At 46.2% G+C, this 17,012-nt stretch overlaps 8 protein-coding genes across 8 annotated transcripts; 3 read left to right on the top strand and 5 right to left on the bottom strand.

Annotated features, from left to right (window-relative positions):
- Positions 1-276: 276 nt before the first annotated feature.
- GGI43DRAFT_385586 (uncharacterized protein) lies at positions 277-923 on the bottom strand (the record flags this gene model as incomplete). Its single annotated transcript, XM_083203667.1, has 3 exons — positions 277-605; positions 681-740; positions 800-923. 3 exons carry the CDS (start codon positions 921-923, stop codon positions 277-279), a joined length of 513 nt encoding a protein of 170 aa, XP_083059059.1.
- Positions 924-2,123: 1,200 nt separating this feature from the next.
- Positions 2,124-2,415, bottom strand: GGI43DRAFT_428771 (uncharacterized protein; the record flags this gene model as incomplete). The annotated part of the gene is made up of 2 exons (XM_083209018.1): positions 2,124-2,283; positions 2,350-2,415. The coding sequence occupies 2 exons, from the start codon at positions 2,413-2,415 to the stop codon at positions 2,152-2,154; spliced, it is 198 nt and encodes a 65-aa protein (XP_083059058.1). The 3' UTR covers positions 2,124-2,151.
- Positions 2,416-3,864: 1,449 nt separating this feature from the next.
- GGI43DRAFT_424068 (fungal specific transcription factor domain-containing protein) lies at positions 3,865-5,820 on the bottom strand (the record flags this gene model as incomplete). Its single annotated transcript, XM_083208323.1, has 5 exons — positions 3,865-4,177; positions 4,655-5,350; positions 5,414-5,575; positions 5,617-5,635; positions 5,766-5,820. The coding sequence occupies 5 exons, from the start codon at positions 5,818-5,820 to the stop codon at positions 3,865-3,867; spliced, it is 1,245 nt and encodes a 414-aa protein (XP_083059057.1).
- Positions 5,821-6,083: 263 nt separating this feature from the next.
- On the top strand, positions 6,084-7,143 carry GGI43DRAFT_428769 (aromatic alcohol reductase; the record flags this gene model as incomplete). The annotated part of the gene is made up of 2 exons (XM_083209017.1): positions 6,084-6,116; positions 6,177-7,143. The coding sequence occupies 2 exons, from the start codon at positions 6,084-6,086 to the stop codon at positions 7,071-7,073; spliced, it is 930 nt and encodes a 309-aa protein (XP_083059056.1). The 3' UTR covers positions 7,074-7,143.
- Positions 7,144-8,516: 1,373 nt separating this feature from the next.
- On the top strand, positions 8,517-9,294 carry GGI43DRAFT_385582 (succinate:quinone oxidoreductase subunit C; the record flags this gene model as incomplete). The annotated part of the gene is made up of 3 exons (XM_083203666.1): positions 8,517-8,553; positions 8,652-8,733; positions 8,850-9,294. The coding sequence occupies 3 exons, from the start codon at positions 8,517-8,519 to the stop codon at positions 9,292-9,294; spliced, it is 564 nt and encodes a 187-aa protein (XP_083059055.1).
- A 283-nt stretch (positions 9,295-9,577) lies between these two features.
- GGI43DRAFT_385581 (TATA-binding protein-associated factor TAF6) lies at positions 9,578-11,049 on the bottom strand (the record flags this gene model as incomplete). Its single annotated transcript, XM_083203665.1, has 2 exons — positions 9,578-10,596; positions 10,659-11,049. The coding sequence occupies 2 exons, from the start codon at positions 11,047-11,049 to the stop codon at positions 9,578-9,580; spliced, it is 1,410 nt and encodes a 469-aa protein (XP_083059054.1).
- Positions 11,050-11,388: 339 nt separating this feature from the next.
- Positions 11,389-14,385, top strand: GGI43DRAFT_409780 (homoaconitate hydratase LYS4). Its single transcript, XM_083206557.1, has 5 exons — positions 11,389-11,568; positions 11,630-12,128; positions 12,181-13,079; positions 13,143-13,736; positions 13,792-14,385. The coding sequence occupies exons 1-5, from the start codon at positions 11,560-11,562 to the stop codon at positions 14,131-14,133; spliced, it is 2,343 nt and encodes a 780-aa protein (XP_083059053.1). The 5' UTR covers positions 11,389-11,559; the 3' UTR covers positions 14,134-14,385.
- Positions 14,386-15,695, bottom strand: GGI43DRAFT_409779 (type 1 glutamine amidotransferase domain-containing protein). The gene is made up of 2 exons (XM_083206556.1): positions 15,116-15,695; positions 14,386-15,050 (listed from the first exon to the last, which is right to left on the bottom strand). Exons 1-2 carry the CDS (start codon positions 15,194-15,196, stop codon positions 14,445-14,447), a joined length of 687 nt encoding a protein of 228 aa, XP_083059052.1. The 5' UTR covers positions 15,197-15,695; the 3' UTR covers positions 14,386-14,444.
- Positions 15,696-17,012: the final 1,317 nt, after the last annotated feature.

Here is a 17,012-nt window from a genome sequence, read left to right as displayed (position 1 = left end):
TAGAGATAGTAGAGATAGTAGAGATAGTAGAGATAGTAGAGATAGTAGAGATAGTAGAGATAGTAGAGATAGTAGAGATAGTAGAGATAGTAGATTAATATAGCGTTAGATTCGTGATATTACCACGACTGGGGTGCTAGATAACGAAACTGTAGCGTTGAATAACAATTCCCAATATTTAATTTGACAACTAATATTCCAAGACTCCATTAATATCAGCACTATCTCCGAATTATTACTCTATTTTTAGCCCATGATCATCAATTCATTCTCAATTCATTGTTCCTTGCTTCGGATCGCCAAATTGGATTCTTCTTGTTGAGCGTCTGCCTCAGATTCATTACCCAATACTACATTAGGAGTAGCGGGACCGGCAGAAGTGGCGGAGGCCACAGGAGGAGTAGCAGAGGTCGAAGTGGGAGTAACAGAGGTCGAATTGGGAGCAGAAGTATCTGCGGGAGCAGCACAGTCGGCGAGAGCAGCAGAGGTCGCAGCGGGAGTGAGATTGATGATGGCTGTGTTGGGAGGTTGGCCGGCACGGGCAAACGCCGCCCGGAGCTGGCGTTGCTGATTACGCGACAGTGCTCCATTTGGGCCTCGGGGCCCTTGTGGTGTCTTCTGATTTATGGGTCATGTTAGAAATGAATTATGAATGAATATTAATGAATTGAAGAGAATACCTTTCTTCTTGCCGCCCTCCTTCGTCTTGCTAGAGCTGCCACCACAGCCTCCAATACGGCCTAGGAAAAATATTAGTTACAATACAAGATAAGGCAGAGGGAAAAAGCAAGAAATATACCTGGGCCACCCTTCTTGTCCGGTGGGTCGCCACCATTTCGCCCATATAGGGCTGTTGCCATCACATTAACAACATAGTTTGGCCATCTCTTCTGCGCGGGAAGGCATCTGGATAATGCAAGCATTGCATTGCTCAGAGTTGTGTTTGTAGAGAAATTCACGGTTAGCAAAGCTTGAATTTTTTTTTTTTTTTTTTTTTTTTTTTTTTTTTTTTTTTTTTTTTTTTTTTATCTAGACAGCCAGTTAGTTGGTAAAATGAGGCAAAAGGGTAATAAATCAATACTAACAAGCTGGGGCGGCGTGGTTGGTGGTTGGTGGTGATGCTGAAGGAGAAGAGTTTCAAAAGAAGAGGGCGAATTTTTTTCTCTACAAGTGCGCATGAAACAACATTACCTGTAGCCTGCAGCTCCTGCCTTCACTTTTTAATAACATTCAAGTCAGTACCTAGGCTTAATGAAGGTCTGGATCAGCTGATCGCTTGGTAAACTACCATAACTACCTGCGATTTCTTGCTCGCTCCTTCTACGCCGTTGAAGATGATGATCTTGACGATGCTAAGGTTTGTCAAGAATTAGCCATATTATCATAATAAATTTACGATAGCGTAGATAAGCAAACGAAAGAGTATGACTTTTGGCATGTGGAAATAAAGGGGGTGTGAAATTGAGCTGCGTCTAATATGGGATATGGAAACGAACCGTCCGGAGGCCAACAGCAACAATGGGTTTCCAAATGCGCAATTTGCATCATTCTTTCTAGTAGTAAAGACAATGTATACGAGTCAGTTGAACTTTTAGTGCAGCTACTTATGTTAAGAGCTAAAACATCAGCTTAGTTTACTACAATGTGCACGGATTTACTGATCTGAGTCAAGGATTGAGAAGGAAAATCACCCAGTGATGTGGTTTCCTCTCTTGCTGGATTTTTTTCTTCTTCTCTATCAAAGACAGGACTTGCCTATTATCATATCCTCTAGCGATTTCTTCTCATAAAAGTCGAAGTTGGCAATATCCTTCCAAGAATTAATTGATAATTATCACCCCTAGTTACGAACCCTAGGCTACGCCAAGCTCAGTCATAGCATGTCTTAATTCAGAATTTAAAAAATAATCAAAGGCAAAACAGGCGCCATAAGATGACAGCTTTGCTAATGCAAGGTTATTTTATTTCACATTAAAGTGAATAATTGATAAATATTTGCTATATACATTGTTCACCTATGAACGACAAACATTCAATAAACCTTGAATTATCCGCCATGTTTCATTACTGATTGGTAACTAGTTGTTGTTTTTTTCTCTCCTTCGGCTAATGGTTTCCCCAAATAACTTTCTGTTTCTTCCATTGACAGAATTAATCACAAGTGTTGGTATCGCAGTTACCACGGGGGTCATTGCAGCTGGGGTCGTTGGGCTCAACGCAGAAACTGGTAGGGTTGACTCCAAAGCCTCCGAAGTGGTTGCATACTTCGTCTCCAGGGCAGTCCTTTTATTTCATTAGTAAAGTCATTATAAAGGGACGATAAGCATTCAAGAGTGGTGAGAGGCTTACATTGCAGGAGTTGCAAGCGCTAGCCAAGGCTGCGGTGAAGACGAGAATAGCAGCGTAGAACTTCATCTTGATGGCTGACTTGATTTTCTAACGATTAAATGTTATATACTAAAAGCTTTGATTTAGATGTCTTCTTTGATTTTAGTTTTCGAGGAGATTAAAGTAGGTATTTATATTTCATTGCTTTCCAATCCACAACCCAGCGAGTTGCTGCTCCCTTACACCAATGACCACGCCCTGAACTGTACTACTAGCACCATTTGAGCCACGAATAGGTATCTTACATCGAACGACTTTCTGCGTCTTCTTGTCAGTATGGCTGACCACTCGCTCAGCATTGATCAATTTGCCGACTTTCGACACCCTTGGCTCAGATCTCGGACGCTCGCTAATTCTCCTTCCCGAATCTGCATCCGTAAACAGTCCAGAGTATAATTATAGCGACGCTAAACAGTGCTTATTAAGGCTATTCGCGGTTTGAAATACCGGTGGCTTCAAAGAGACCTTGTATTCCTTGACTGAACGTGTCATTTTTAGCGTAAGATCCTTCCGTATTGTTTGGGAACCTGGTATATTCTTATTACTATTCAAGATGTGGCAGTAATTTAATGGGGACTGTGTAGGCATCGTAGCTCCATCCTTAATAGGTAAGGCATGGTCAGCACCCGACGACCCGGGCCGAAGAAGAAACCAATCGTTATTGGTGGGCTTGATATTTCGCGGCGTGATGGTCTATATACTCCTTGTTCAACGCGAATTTATTGTCTTTCCCAACATATATCGGAATATCGGTATTATTAATTGGCCCCTATTCATCACCCAATCCAATAGTGTTGGGCCAATTTCCATATCCAGTTGAGCCTACAAGATTAAGCATAGTAAATAACAAACCCACATTTTCTAGAAATCTTCAGTCAACGTCGTAGAAGTGGATATATATGATATATGCTCAAAAGATGATCAATTGGCCTGTTGATCGAATCTAGCGATTTGTTCCTGTAACCTCTTACTTTTTGGCTTCATCAGACTAATAATATCCGTCTACTCAACATCCCACCCCCAGTTGATATAGTTAGATCTGCCTTCCTAATTTGTCAATGGACACTTTATACTAATAAGCATCTCATATGCTGCAGTAAGCTTACTTTACAGCGGGTATGGAATGACTTATACTCCGACAAGCCGCTAAGCATATCGCAGTGGATCGCAATTGGGTTATAAATACTTATTATAATTAGACGCTCGTAAACAGATTTGGCACAATGGAAGCTGCATGTGTTTGTTTACACCCGGGCTTCGACCGTCAACACGCTCAGTCTCAGTAGCCCAAATAAGAAGGTTCCGGGTATAAATAAATCCACATATCTTCGAACCACTTGATTGTTACATAACATTTGAAGAAGGCCGTCGCTCGCTTCAATGGAGCTCATAAGGCTAATGGACATCAATATTCCCATAAATTGCTAGTATATTATCAGTTTGATAACGTAAATGGATTCCAAATCATATGCAAATTTACTTACCGCCAATTCGCCATCTCTGTGCGAACTCGCAGAGTGCCCAGTTGAGTTCTTCAACATCAGAACGAGTAAACATTCCCTCTTCATGTAAATCCACATTGGTTTTAGCCAGCAAGTTGGCGGCACGGCACGTGGAAGAAAGTCCAATAAGGGAAAGCCCATCAACTCCCTTTTTAAGCACAGTCTCATTCATAGACTTGCAGATATCGACTGCCATTCGTCGCGAGGATTCCATGGCGAGTCTATCTGCCGTGCTAACAGCTGTTTGCGTTTGTCCAGTGTGATATATATCAAGTTCGAATAGAAAGCTAAATATATTCGATTAAATCCCTTTTAGTGCTCTAGAAATAGTATCGGGAAGCCATACCTCAATGCTAAAGCGATGCTATCACAGAACACAAGCGAATTTAGACCCGCAGCTTGAATCAGGGCGAAGCAAATTTTTCGAAGCCGTGACTTAACGGCTGTATATGAGCTTGTTGGAGATTGAACCGTCGTATCGTGTTTAATATACTGTATTGCCTCTCGAACAACTTTTGCAACTTGGAAAAGTATCTCAAAATTCGACAATGAGCCATCTCTATTACCCAGTATCTGTTCGTATGGCCAGGCAGGCTCAGTCAATAAAAGTGAGTCTTTGTTTGTCGACATTTGTATGTTTGTGGATACATGGATACTTGTCGGATTTTTTGGAAGTTCTATTAGACTGTCGTGGGCATGGTTAGAGAATTTGCATCTATACAATGGCCCCAGGCTTCTGTGACCCACGAATCGCAAATACTTACCAGTCTATAATAGCAACTGCTCTCCGGCATACAGTGGCTATAACCGATTCCTCGCCATCTTCACTTCCAGAAACTGATAAGATTTTGTGCGATCTGCAAATGGTCATACAAGCAGCAATCGAGAACTTAGACTCTTGATCGAGACCATGGCCGTATTCAAATAGCGAAAGTAAAAGACCAATCTGGAGAATTTGTATACAAGGCTTTGAAGATGTTTGTAAGAGCAAAAAGGACTGCTTTGCTGCCTTATATAAGTTGCAGCATATATCATGACCCGGATGCTTGCACGGCTGCTGTGACACTAGAGCCATGCATAGAAGCAACACGCCGTCTCTACCATGACAGTTTCCTAAAATAGAAGGTGTGGTAAATAAGGTAATTTGATCATCTGTAACAACCGGAAACCAGCTATGGACTGTTTTCTTGTATGCTTGAGTAATGGATGTAGCAGTCAAGCCTGTCGGTTTAAGCGCCATACGAAGGATTGAAGCTTCTTGCTCTGCATCATCGGTGCCACTCAATAAAGCGACGGATATCATACCAACGAGTTTATAGCACATCTCAAGAGGTACTTCAAAAATACACGCCATCTGATGACCTATAGGCGATATGACGCCTTCTCCGCCCTCAGCACAAACTCCGCCGGCGGAGTTGTTAGTGGACATTTGGCGCCCATAAACGCATCGAATCTGCTTCCTAAAGGAGTCATGTTGTGAGACAGAGGCTCTTAATAAAATTATGCCAGGAAGAATAAGTTACATACGATGCACATCGAGTACAGGCAGGAAGCAATTTGTCGCAGCGGGCTTTGGATCTTCTGCATTGGTGGCAGACTCCAGCCCCTCTGCCGAAGATTGGAAATTGCGGCGGAGAATCGGTGTAGGTAGTCGTAGAAGTTGATAGTTGCATTCTGCAGATGTGCTATCGAGTTAGATGTCGTGAAAAAGTCAATTTTCTCTAACGCATAGCAATAAAAGAACTCTGTTTATACATGTATAGAGGTGAGGTTCTGTTAAGGGTACATAAGTTGATATGATGTTTTACGGAATTAGAGCTTCCAGGTGGCCTGCTGCCGCGGGGCGAGGTCTGCCAACAAGCGGAACCAACCAACTTATAAATCGTGAGCAGGGATCGGCCGATGCATTAGCGCCAGTTTGCAAGTCCATTTTAAGCTTTTCGAGGAGTAAGTCGCCCAATCAGCGGCAGCGCTGTAATAGGAGAGGCTTTGTTGTGGTATTGCTGCTCCGTAGCAAAGACATAGAATGAGGTTGAGTGATACAGTCGATCATATGTCTATATAAGCTCAATGTCGTCCGCCGTATGTTTACTTTAAAGAATTTCATCCTCAAGTCAAAGAGTAACAAGTTCAATAGAACCTTTTCTCCAGATCCCAATTGTCTAGCCTCTCCAGAATATTTGCAAATTCAAGATGTCACCAATTAAGACCGTCGCAGTTCTCGGTGTATGTATCCCTTCTGGATGTCAAATATTTTCCATCGGCTAATATCCTAACCCTCTTTAGGCTACCGGAAACGTTGGAAAAGTTGCCATCCCAGCTTTGCTCTCTGCTGGCTTCATTGTAACAGTCATTGCAAGGCCAGAGAGTACTTCGACTTATCCTCAAGATATCACTATTAAAAAGTCTTCTTATGATGACTTAAAGACACTTACTGAAGCATTGAAAGGCCAAGATGCCCTTGTTGAAGCATTCAACCCCGCCGCTGCCGAACACCAGAGTACCATCGTACAGGCTGCTCTAGCCGCTGGCGTGTCTCATTTGATCACACCTGAGTTCAGCACTGACTCTTTTTCCGCTAATTCGGCGGAAATTCGAATCTTTGAACCCAAACATAAGGCTCAAAAAGAGCTTGAAAAGCTCACATCGTCGCCTGACTGCACTCTGTCGTGGACAGGCATTGTTGTTGGGGCATGGTTTGACTGGGGCATTGAGGCAGGATTCTTCTGGGTTGACAAGAAGAATCGCACCATTACACGTTTTGGCTCTGGTAACCAAAAGGTCTCAATGAGTCATCTCGCGCTCTGTGGAGAGACTATTGTGTCTGTCCTTCAAAATCCAGAACAATACCGAAATCGGGTTGCTTATTTTGCAGATTACGCCGTCAGTACGAATGAGCTTATCAACATCATTCAAAAGTTCTCGCCTCCTGCTGAATGGGAGATCGTGGACCTGTCTGTTGAAGATTTCAAGGAGGAAGGATTTGCACTTTGGGATGAAGATACCAAGAAAGGCGTGACGACTCGGCTGTTCAGCAAAGCATATACCATGCTGGGGACTGCAGCAGTATTCGATGAAGAGAATCGATACGACGGAGATTTTACGGCCAAGCTAGAACCTGGGTCTGGTAAGCCTATTGAAAGTCTGGAGGAGAGCCTTAAGAAGCTGCTAGGTTACGCTTGAGGAGCTTTAGATCTTCCATCTCGAAGCCCGGCTTATTCTGAGGCATGTGAGAGCATACGCTTTATACTGGAAATATACTTCTTAAAATAGTATAATTAACTTTACTGAAACATTATACTCAGTTTCCCTCTTCGATTTCCACATCTGACGTCTTTCGCTCAAGGCCTTGGGTGAAAAAGTTCATAAACTTAGACACGATGGAACAATATAGAACCACGCCCAAAGATATTCTGATTAATAGCACTAAATATGCAACGCAGTTCATCTGTTTAGGTTCAACTCTTTTGTCAGTCGAATTATTTTTAACGTCAAGTCGCCGAACAGAGGATACTGGCGTGAGCATTCTTGTCGTCTTTTTTCTCAATTTAGCATTTGTCTTAGCAGTCAGTTTGGTCCTTGTAGGGGTAATTACAGGATGTGTTGTCTTTGGTCTTGAGGTTCCAGATGGTTGGGCCATTTTGAAGATGGCAGAGGCACTGTTGCTTCTTGTTAATGAATAGAAGATGGCGAACAGGAAATATAGCAAGCGACAAGCACTTCATGTCTTATATCAAAGGCAGGTTGCTGTAAGATTCGCCCCACAAATGAACAAGTTCAACTTGAATCACTTTGGTGTTCAAAAACATCAAAACAAAGCACAAGCAAGCCATTGATGCTGAATGGAATGCAGCCCACATTTTGAATTTGCTGTAGTTCAAGAGATGCACAAAGAATAACAGACGGTCTCTCTCTTCGCCCTTTATTTGGCTAGTGAAGACCAACTGGCACCCAGACAGAATTTCTCTGTTGGCAAGAGCAATGCGCACAACACGTGGCCTTCAAAGTCAATCGCGCACAAAGCTAGGGGTCCAAATTTAACGACCTTTAGGATGATTACACATGTTACAATTTTACAAAATACAATCACAAACACAAATGCAAAAGCATCAACAGCATGAAATGTAGATCTCAGAATGAAACGGCCAATAGAGGGATACGTAACTAAGAGCCGAGATTAACGAAAGGATCGCGTTTTTCTCCAAATATCCTCGGGCCAAAATGGCCTTGCCAACATCGATGTCCATAGTAGACAGCGCGTGGCGGACATTCGTGACTATCTGAAGAGGAGAAAAAGGAAAGGAAAGAAAAGCTCCGTGAAATTCTTTCCAAAATAGCTAGGGCATCGGGAAAAAATGATGAGTCAGCATTCAGATCAGGCACGTGATGGTCGGTAGGGAAGGAACAACTTTGACTCGGAGGTGATTCTAATCTAAGCTACATGATTGGCCCACCTAAACCGAGGAACCGAGCGCAGTTCCGTTCCGAAGAAGCTCGTCACGGATCTGAGCCCGAGCGAACAACGAGGGAATCGAAACTTCGAATTCTGGGGAAATACAGCAATTGCCCATTGACCCGGTCCTTACCTGCCTCTCCGCTCCTCCAGATCTTTGCCAGCTGCCCAAGATGATCGCTCAACGGCTCGGCCTCGCTGCCATGCGCAGTATGTTTCTCTTTCTCTGGGCTCTTTCACATGGAGAGCTACGAATAGCCTCAAACTTGCAGGCCAATGTGCTAACCTCGAGGCTTCTTCTCTCACAGGCGCGACTAAGCCCAACGCTTTCTTCAGCCAGAATGTCCCCCGGATGATTCTCGCCTCTGCCATGTCGACTTCTCAGGCCCGGTAAGCAATGCCACGCGACCCCACGCTCTCCGCTGTCCGCATCGTCGAAAAGCAACCCCTCCACGAAGACAACAAAAAAGACTTTTGCTAATACGATGCTCTTCTTTATTTCACAGATCCATCTCGACTCAGAAGCTCACCCCTGAAGAGGGCCAGCAGATCCTCGTCAAGCAGCGTCTCGACCGCCCCGTCTCTCCTAACCTGGGTATCTACAAGATGGAACAGACCTGGTTCGGTGCTTCCGCTTGGACTCGTATCACCGGCTGCGCTCTCTCCGGTGCCGCCTACGTCTACTTCACTGCCTACCTCGCCTCTCCTCTTCTCGGCTTCCACATCGAGAGCGCCGCCCTGGCCTCCGGCTTCGCTGCCCTGCCTTTCGTCGTCAAGGGTGCCATCAAGTTCGCCCTGGCTTTCCCCTTCACCTTCCACTTCATCAACGGCATCAAGCACCTGGTATACGACCTGGGTATTGGATTTGCCAAGGCTCAGATCAAGAGAGGAGAGCTTGCTCTGTGGATCTCAAGTATCCTTGGCGGTGGTTACTTGGCTTTCGGCTTGTAAGAGAAGAAAAAAAGCGCGAGTGGAAAATTCAATGGGAAGGAAATATGATACCGGGCGAGCAATTGAAGGTGCAGTGTAAAACTAAATGGCCGTGGTAAGGCCTTTCAATTAACTGTCCAAATCTTGATATTAAAAAAAGAATTATAAACAATCCGAACATTGTGCACTGATGGTGCAATGTAAAGCTGATTTACCGGATATCAACCAATCTAAAACGCCGTGCGCCCTTTTCATATGCCGCATTAACTGTAGCTGTTTACATAGTAATCCCCCTCACTACCATTTACTCTAAAAACCGAGCATCGAGAATAGTCTTGATCAGCTGGTGGTTGCGAGCAGCCGCAATCTTCTCGCCAACGATGGGACCAAGGAAATCATGGAGGTCAGAAAGCTCAGAGGCAGGGGTGCTCCCATTAATTCCATTCGCTTCCGCTGCATTAGCATTTAATATATCCGTTTTCTGCGCAAGAGATGCTACCGCTTGCACAAGCCCCTGCACAAGCATCTCATACTCAATGGAGCCTTCAGATTTTTCTTTCAGAGGTTGGAGGATTCCAGAGTCAAAGCTCTTGAGATTTCGCAAGACCAAAACTCGGATTGCTTCAGTTCCTCCCGCCTCGAGAAGGCCATGGATTGCACCGTACAGCACGGCAGGAGGCTTGGTAGGGTCCAAGAAGTATTTGAGACACGTTCTTGTAAGCTTTGGTCGAAGTAGTGAGTTTGACGCCGAGTATTTCCGGGCAATGCGGCCAAGTAGTGAGGCTGCCAGCTGACGAAGATCATACTGCTCTTTGAGCGAATCCTGTCCCTCATCTGTGCCTAACTTCCTCGCCATCAAGCACGTCAGCACGGGTGCAGAGAGGGAACTTGCATACGGATCCAAGAACAAGCTCTTGTTCTCGATCAATGCATTAGTCAGCTCCATCATCTGCTTCAGAGTGAATGTGTCATCGAGCTGATGTGTGACTCTGTCCATGATGAAATTGATAAAGTAGGGAACCAGCTGATGGAGACCGGGGTCATCTCTAACGGAACCCAGTGCAGCTTGACGTAATCGTATAACCTCTTCATCTGGGTTGTCGTCGAGGATGGCGGCCTGGATCTTGTCGAAGTAGAGGATGAGTTCCTTGCTCACGATATGTTTGACAGAAGGCTGGCCAGCAGAGGTATCATTTCCGGCCAAAGCCGACAGCGCAGGGTTCGCTCCCGGGCCCTTGGGCAGCAAGTCTTGCGGTCTCAGCTCGGCGGAGGTGGGATTCTGGGGGATAGAGGGCTGAACGCCTTCAATAGCCAGCCAGTGTGCTACAGAGAAATGTCAGTGAAACTGTACACAAATGCATCACGGCGTGCCAGGCAAGACCTACCGGTAAAGTTCATATCTCTCGGCACTCTAGGGAGCGGCGCGTTGATTAGCTTCTCGAAATCCACCTCTTCATCCTCAATGTAGAACAGCGGCTGGCCAGGTCCCAAGCTTGCCTCGCCATATCGCAGAGGTCGCGTCGAATCGTAGCCATACAGAGGTTCCGCGTCCAGAACTTTGAGGGCCAAAGAGACGTCGTTAACCGTCATAGTCGTCCGTCGTGCTGCACGCATCAAGCGGAGAGCCTCGATGATGACCTGGCCGATGCGGTACTCGACGTCCTGCGCGAGAGCCTTGAGGGCCTCATCGCTCATGGAGCCAATGCCCACCGACTCCGCCACATCTTTGACGTTCTCGGTGTTCCACAGCAACTTGGGGTTTTCGTTCGCCGCCATGGTTGCTGCCTTTTGATTGGCGTCGTTGGCGGTGTGAGGCTGCAACTGCGCTCAAGGGATGGTTGGCGGCCTCGTGAAGCGATTCGCGAGTGGGTTGATGATAAGGCTGAGATTGATGCGAGGCGAGCTTGGATGAATTGTGGGGAGAGAAGGCTGGAGGATACAAAGTATAAGGTACCTTGGTGCGACCACGCGAAGTTTCACAGCTCTTGTTCCAGCGGCTGTAGCGGGGCAGCTCTAGCGTGGCCTAGTAATTCGGCGCACGTCAGTGGTCCAGGGTGCCGAATTCGGGACGTGGGGTTTGACTCTGGCGGCTTGTAGTTCCGATGCTCAGAGGCTGGATGAGTGCATCTTTTTTTTTTTTTTCTTCTTGTCTACCAATTTATTCTCCAGCCATTGAGCCGCTTGATTATAGCTTCAAGAGGGTCTGAGTGGCAATGGTATATGCCGAGCTCCTTTCTTGATCTTTTTTCTCAGTAGGAAGCTGCGGCGCAACGTCTATTCGACACAATGCCGGGCGTAAGACAATTTCCTAATCATCGCGATACCCTCATCGAGTCTCTGACTAACAAATTTTCAGCCCAGGACTTTGGCCTTGGCTCTTTCAGCCACAAGAGTCGCATCTCGCCGCGTCTCACACTTGCGATCTTCCCGTCTTCCGACCTATCGACAGCATGCGTTTAGCACTTCTCTTCCCTCCCGACGACCGGATGCTTTCCACTCTATGCTTGAAGAGGCGCGCAAGGCTTCCGATATACTCTCCGGCAACCCAGGCTCTATTTCCAGCTCACCTCAAACACGGACTGAGAAAATCATACAAAATCATTCAGTTGGTCTTGCGCCTGGAAAGGTTGTGAAGTCTGGAGACTATGTGTCTCTTCAGCCGAAGCACAGCATGTCGCATGACAATTCCTTTCCTATTGTCCAAAAGTTCTTAAACATCGGAGCGTCCAAGATCCACAACAATCGCCAGGTGGTTTTCACCTTGGACCATGACATTCAGAACAAGACCGAGACTAATCTCAAGAAATATGAGTTTTTACAAGAGTTTGCCCGTACTCACGGAATCGACTTCTACGGTAAACTTCTTTCCAACATCCAACAAGCCCGGTTGAAGACTAACAACAACAGGCGCCGGTCGTGGAATCGGTCACCAGATCATGGTCGAAGAGGGCTATGCTTGGCCAAATTCAGTCGTCACCGCGTCAGATAGTCATTCGAACATGTACGGCGCAATGGGAGCCGTTGGTACGCCCATCGTTCGCACAGATGCCGCCTCCGTACTCGCGACTGGACGAACTTGGTTTCAGGTACCACCTGTCGCCAAGGTAACGTTTACTGGCATCCTGCAACCTGGAGTTTCAGGAAAGGATGTCATCATCGCATTGGCGGGCTTAATGAATCAAGATGAGGTGTTAAACCACTGCATTGAATTTACCGGATCCGAAGCAACCCTGCGAAGCATTCCTGTGGATCACCGCTTAACCATTTCAAATATGACCACCGAGTGGGGTGCTCTGTCCGGAGTCTTCCCCGTGGATTCGGTTCTCATCTCCTGGCTACGAGCAAAAGCTACTCTGGCAGCCATGTTTGAAGGGGGCAAGGGACGCTTTACCCACGAGCGCATCGATGAGCTGGAGAACAATCCGGTTGAAGCTGACATCGGTGCTACCTACGCTAAATCGCTATTCCTCGACTTGTCTACTCTGTCTCCTATGGTATCAGGACCCAATACACCTAAAATGGCAACTCCCCTCAAGGATCTCGAAGCTCAGAAGATTCCTGTGAATAAGGCATATATCGTCTCTTGCACGAATAGCCGTGCCTCAGACTTGCAAAGCGCTGCTCAAGTCTTCCGGGAAGCGGCTAAAGATGGTGTCATCCCCAAAATTGCACCGGGTGTCGAACTTTATATCGCGGCAGCTTCTCTCCCCGAACAACAACTTGCTGAAGAGGCTGGCGACTGGCAAGTGCTTATTGATGGAGGAGCACACGTTTTGCCATCAGGCTGTGGGCCATGCATCGGTTTGGTAAAGACACCTACAATCTTTTAAGTGGTTGATTATTGAAAGCTGACATTGAATCATCTTTAGGGAGCTGGTCTTCTTGAGAAGGGCGAGGTAGGCATCAGTGCTTCGAACCGAAACTTCCCCGGAAGAATGGGCGCAAAAGATGCGACAACATATCTTGCCAGCCCTGAAGTTGTAGCCGCTAGTGCTTTGAAAGGCTATATCGGGGGTCCTGGCTGGTATCAGGCGCCGGAAGGTGTTGAAAAGGTTATTATTGGCGAGGGCAGCGGAAACCTGGAGGCAGACAGGGCCATGAGCGTGGAAGATGCTCTTGATAAGATTCTCAACGAAGCAGAGAGTATGATTTCTGGTGCCGAGAAAGACCTGAGCGGCTCCAGTTCGGCTCCGGCTCCGGCGGCCGAATCTGAAGACACTCTGACCGATGTCCTGCCCGGATTTCCTGAGTCCATTGAGGGCGAAATTATTTTTTGCGACTCTGACAACATTAACACGGACGGTATTTATCCCGGTAAGTACACGTACCAGGATGGCATCTCCAAGGAGCAAATGGCAGAGGTGTGCATGGAAAACTATGACGCTGCGTTCCGCACCACTGCCCGTGAAGGCGATATATTGGTAGTTCCCTACAATTTCGGATGTGGCTCGTCCCGAGAACAGGTATGATATCTCATATGCATCCACCCCTTTATACTCTTGTCTGACTGGTAAACAGGCCGCTACATCGATTCTGGCCAAGAAGATCCCACTTGTTGTGGCTGGCAGTTTCGGTAACATCTTTAGCCGAAATAGCGTCAACAATGCTCTTATGGGCATCGAGCTGCCACGCCTTATCCAACGGCTTAGAGAAACGTTCAAGGGCGAGGATGGCAAAAAGGTGCTTACCCGACGCACCGGCTGGAAACTCAAGTGGGATGTACGCAGGAGCAGAGTGACTATCACGGAGGAGGGCGGAGAGACGTGGAGCGAAAAGGTTGGCGAACTGCCACCGAACGTTCAGGAGATCATTGCCAAGGGAGGATTGGAAGGCTGGGTGAAGTCTGAGATTGCTCAGTAAAGGAGTTGAATCATACAGCCTTTTATCCCGGCTTGCTTATGATTTACACGACATGTATAGACTTGATATCCTTCCATTTTTTATATGTCTTTTTTCTTCTTTTGGAAAATTGGCGAATCACCATTGCGAGCAATGTATATACTTGAAGGGAAAAAGAAAAAAAAAGTTAGGAAAAAAGAAACAAAAGCAGTGTATTAAGAAGGATCAGTTTCAAGGTTGAGAGTGAAATAAAACAAAACTTAAACAATTTCTAGTCTATCACAAGCTATTTGAGTAACAACTAAAGGCAATACATGATTTCTATCCACCGCTTAGGCGCCAATGGCGGAAACGAGCGCCTTTGCAAAAGATGAGGCAGAAACTGGGTTCTGGCCAGTAACAAACTGACCGTCAACGGCAACCTTGTCACCAAAGACACCCGCCTTGACAAACTTTCCACCAGCAGCGGCAACCTTGTCCTCAACGAGGACAGGCATGGCGCTGGTCAGCTGAATAAAGTCCTCCTCCTCGTTGGTGAAGCCAGTGATCTCCTTGCCCTTGATGATGTACTCGCCATCAACCTTGACGTTGACCAGAGCAATGGTGCCGTGGCACACTGCAGAGATAACCTTGCCAGCGCGGTAAAACTCCTCAGTCACGGCAATGGAATCAGCGTCGTCGACGAGGTCGTACATGGGGCCGTGACCACCAGGGAAGAAGATGGCGTCAAACTCGGCAGCGCGGCCGCGGAACTCCTTGATAGTGGCGGTGTTCTCCCAGAGAGCCTTTTGGTTCTCGAAGAAGGCCATGGAGACGGGGTCTTCCTTGGAGTAGTCGACAGAGCCCAGGTCGAGAGGGGCGACGCCACCCTTGGGGGAGACGACGGTGACCTCGACGTTGTTCTCAGTGAAGATCTGGTGGGGGTGGGCAAATTCAGGCTGTAGGTGAGAGAGTTAGTATTGAGTTGAGGATTTCATTGTGAAGGAGAGAGTGAGCAACGTACGAGGTACCAGCCGGTTTGCTTGTCGAGGGCGGTAATCTTGTCGTGGGAGGTGAGGACAACGAGGACCTTCTTGGGAGCCATTGTATTGGATTTGTTTGTTTAAAAATTAAAAGACTTTTGTTGTTATAAAAGTGTTGCGAGTTGCAAGAGTTGCAAGTTGAGAGTTGCTGGTTAATTGAAGTTGCTGTTGTATTGAAGTAGAGCTGTCTGGATGCTTTCTATTTTTTTTTTCTTCCACAACTAACGATCTCAAAGGGTCTTTATATACTCGGCCCTCCTTCATCGTCTCCATCATATCGTCCTGAGCCCCATATCCAGCTCCTGAAACCTCCACACGATCGACCTATTCTCATCTCCCTGTCCTTCTCCAAGCTTCTATTCGGGGATACTGTCTGTCCGCCTCAGCAGCGCATCGGTTTTAGTCCCCGCTTCTGCATGAACCTGCGGAAAAGCTTTGGCCCCCCCTGTACCCTTGTTTCGTCGCGCGGCAGGTCCCAGAAATGGCAACAGATTGGCTACGCTGTGTGGTGTACGTCACAGAACGCCTGGTTGCTAAGAGCTTTAAGCGGATGAGCTTCCGAAGAATGGATTACGTAACTACGCGTAAGTGAGGGATTTGTGGAGTCGCAGGGCTGCGAAGGCATCTGGTGCGGCGGATGATACCGCAGAAACGGCGGCATGTCCCGCAGACGTAAGCAGCTGGTTTTTACTTACCCTGGAATGATATCGGGACTTAAGGCTTGTCTCCGGAATTGAAGCACGGCATATGATACTACTACGATTGAAACTAATATTTTCGATGGAGGTATTGTTACTTTCTGTGTTTTTGGTTTGTAATAATCTCCGGAGCTTCGCGTCGGTGCTGATTTGGATTGGTGAGCAGTAGGAATGGAATCCACTGATAGAGTATCAAACAGTGAGTAGAAGTATACAAGATTATTAAATGGTTTATTAAACTGGAATAGGGCAGATGATGGCTTAGAGCTATTCCAATAATACCATTCAACTAGAATTATTAATGCTGAAGAAGAGTTTTCGAAGATGGTTAACGGATTAGATGACATGAAATAATCCTAGGAAGATGATAGCAATGAGGAAGAAATCCATTCTTTCATCCTGGCATTTCATTGCACTCAATGTGTCTTATTGATCCATGTATTTGCATATTGTATTTTGCTTCAAATCTGAAATACTATACTTCACCTTCTAGTTAAAGCTTACGGTAATGCAATGCTCATGCTTATACCAGTATACCAGCGAACCATATGCAGTCAGATTCTAAATGCAGCCGCATAATTTTAAGGGAAAGAAGATGCATTAAAGCGTACAGCTTTATTCACCAAACACCGTATTACTGAGACTATAATTGCAGTTTCTATAATGTCTACCTGTGCATCGCCCTAACATTTATCGTCAAGCATCTTGCACTCTCCTACTGCCTCCTTCTACCTATCTTCGGAACAAGAATGATTTTGACATCCAGCCTGAGGATTATTAGGAATGACTGCTAACCATTTTTGATCTATTAAAGAAAAGAAATATTAACTGCCGGAACTAGGAAAAGCACACAATTCGGAAGCAAGCCGCCTCAAGCATTGACATTGGCCACTTCCGGCCCCTATCCGAATGGCATCACGGTTGCGCACAGCGTCGAATTTGTAAGCCCGATTCTTGATATCAGTAATGTAAAATCAAGCGGGATGAAAAAAGATACGTGGAAAGTTTCTGCCTGGCCTCATACTTGCCACACGATGTTCAATACGCAACCTGGTCCAAGTTGGGGCTTGGTAGGTGGCTTCGTAACAACACCAAAATAGGTATGTGAAAGCGACAAAATCCACAATCATTAAGTGGCATCTATATCGGACCACCGCGGCCATACGCATCAAACACCACT

Source organism: Trichoderma evansii (assembly GCF_050947405.1).
Source record: "Trichoderma evansii strain SZMC 28006 chromosome Unknown GGI43scaffold_15, whole genome shotgun sequence".
Classification (NCBI taxonomy): Eukaryota; Fungi; Ascomycota; class Sordariomycetes; order Hypocreales; family Hypocreaceae; genus Trichoderma; species Trichoderma evansii.
This window is presented reverse-complemented; position numbering and strand designations above follow the sequence as displayed.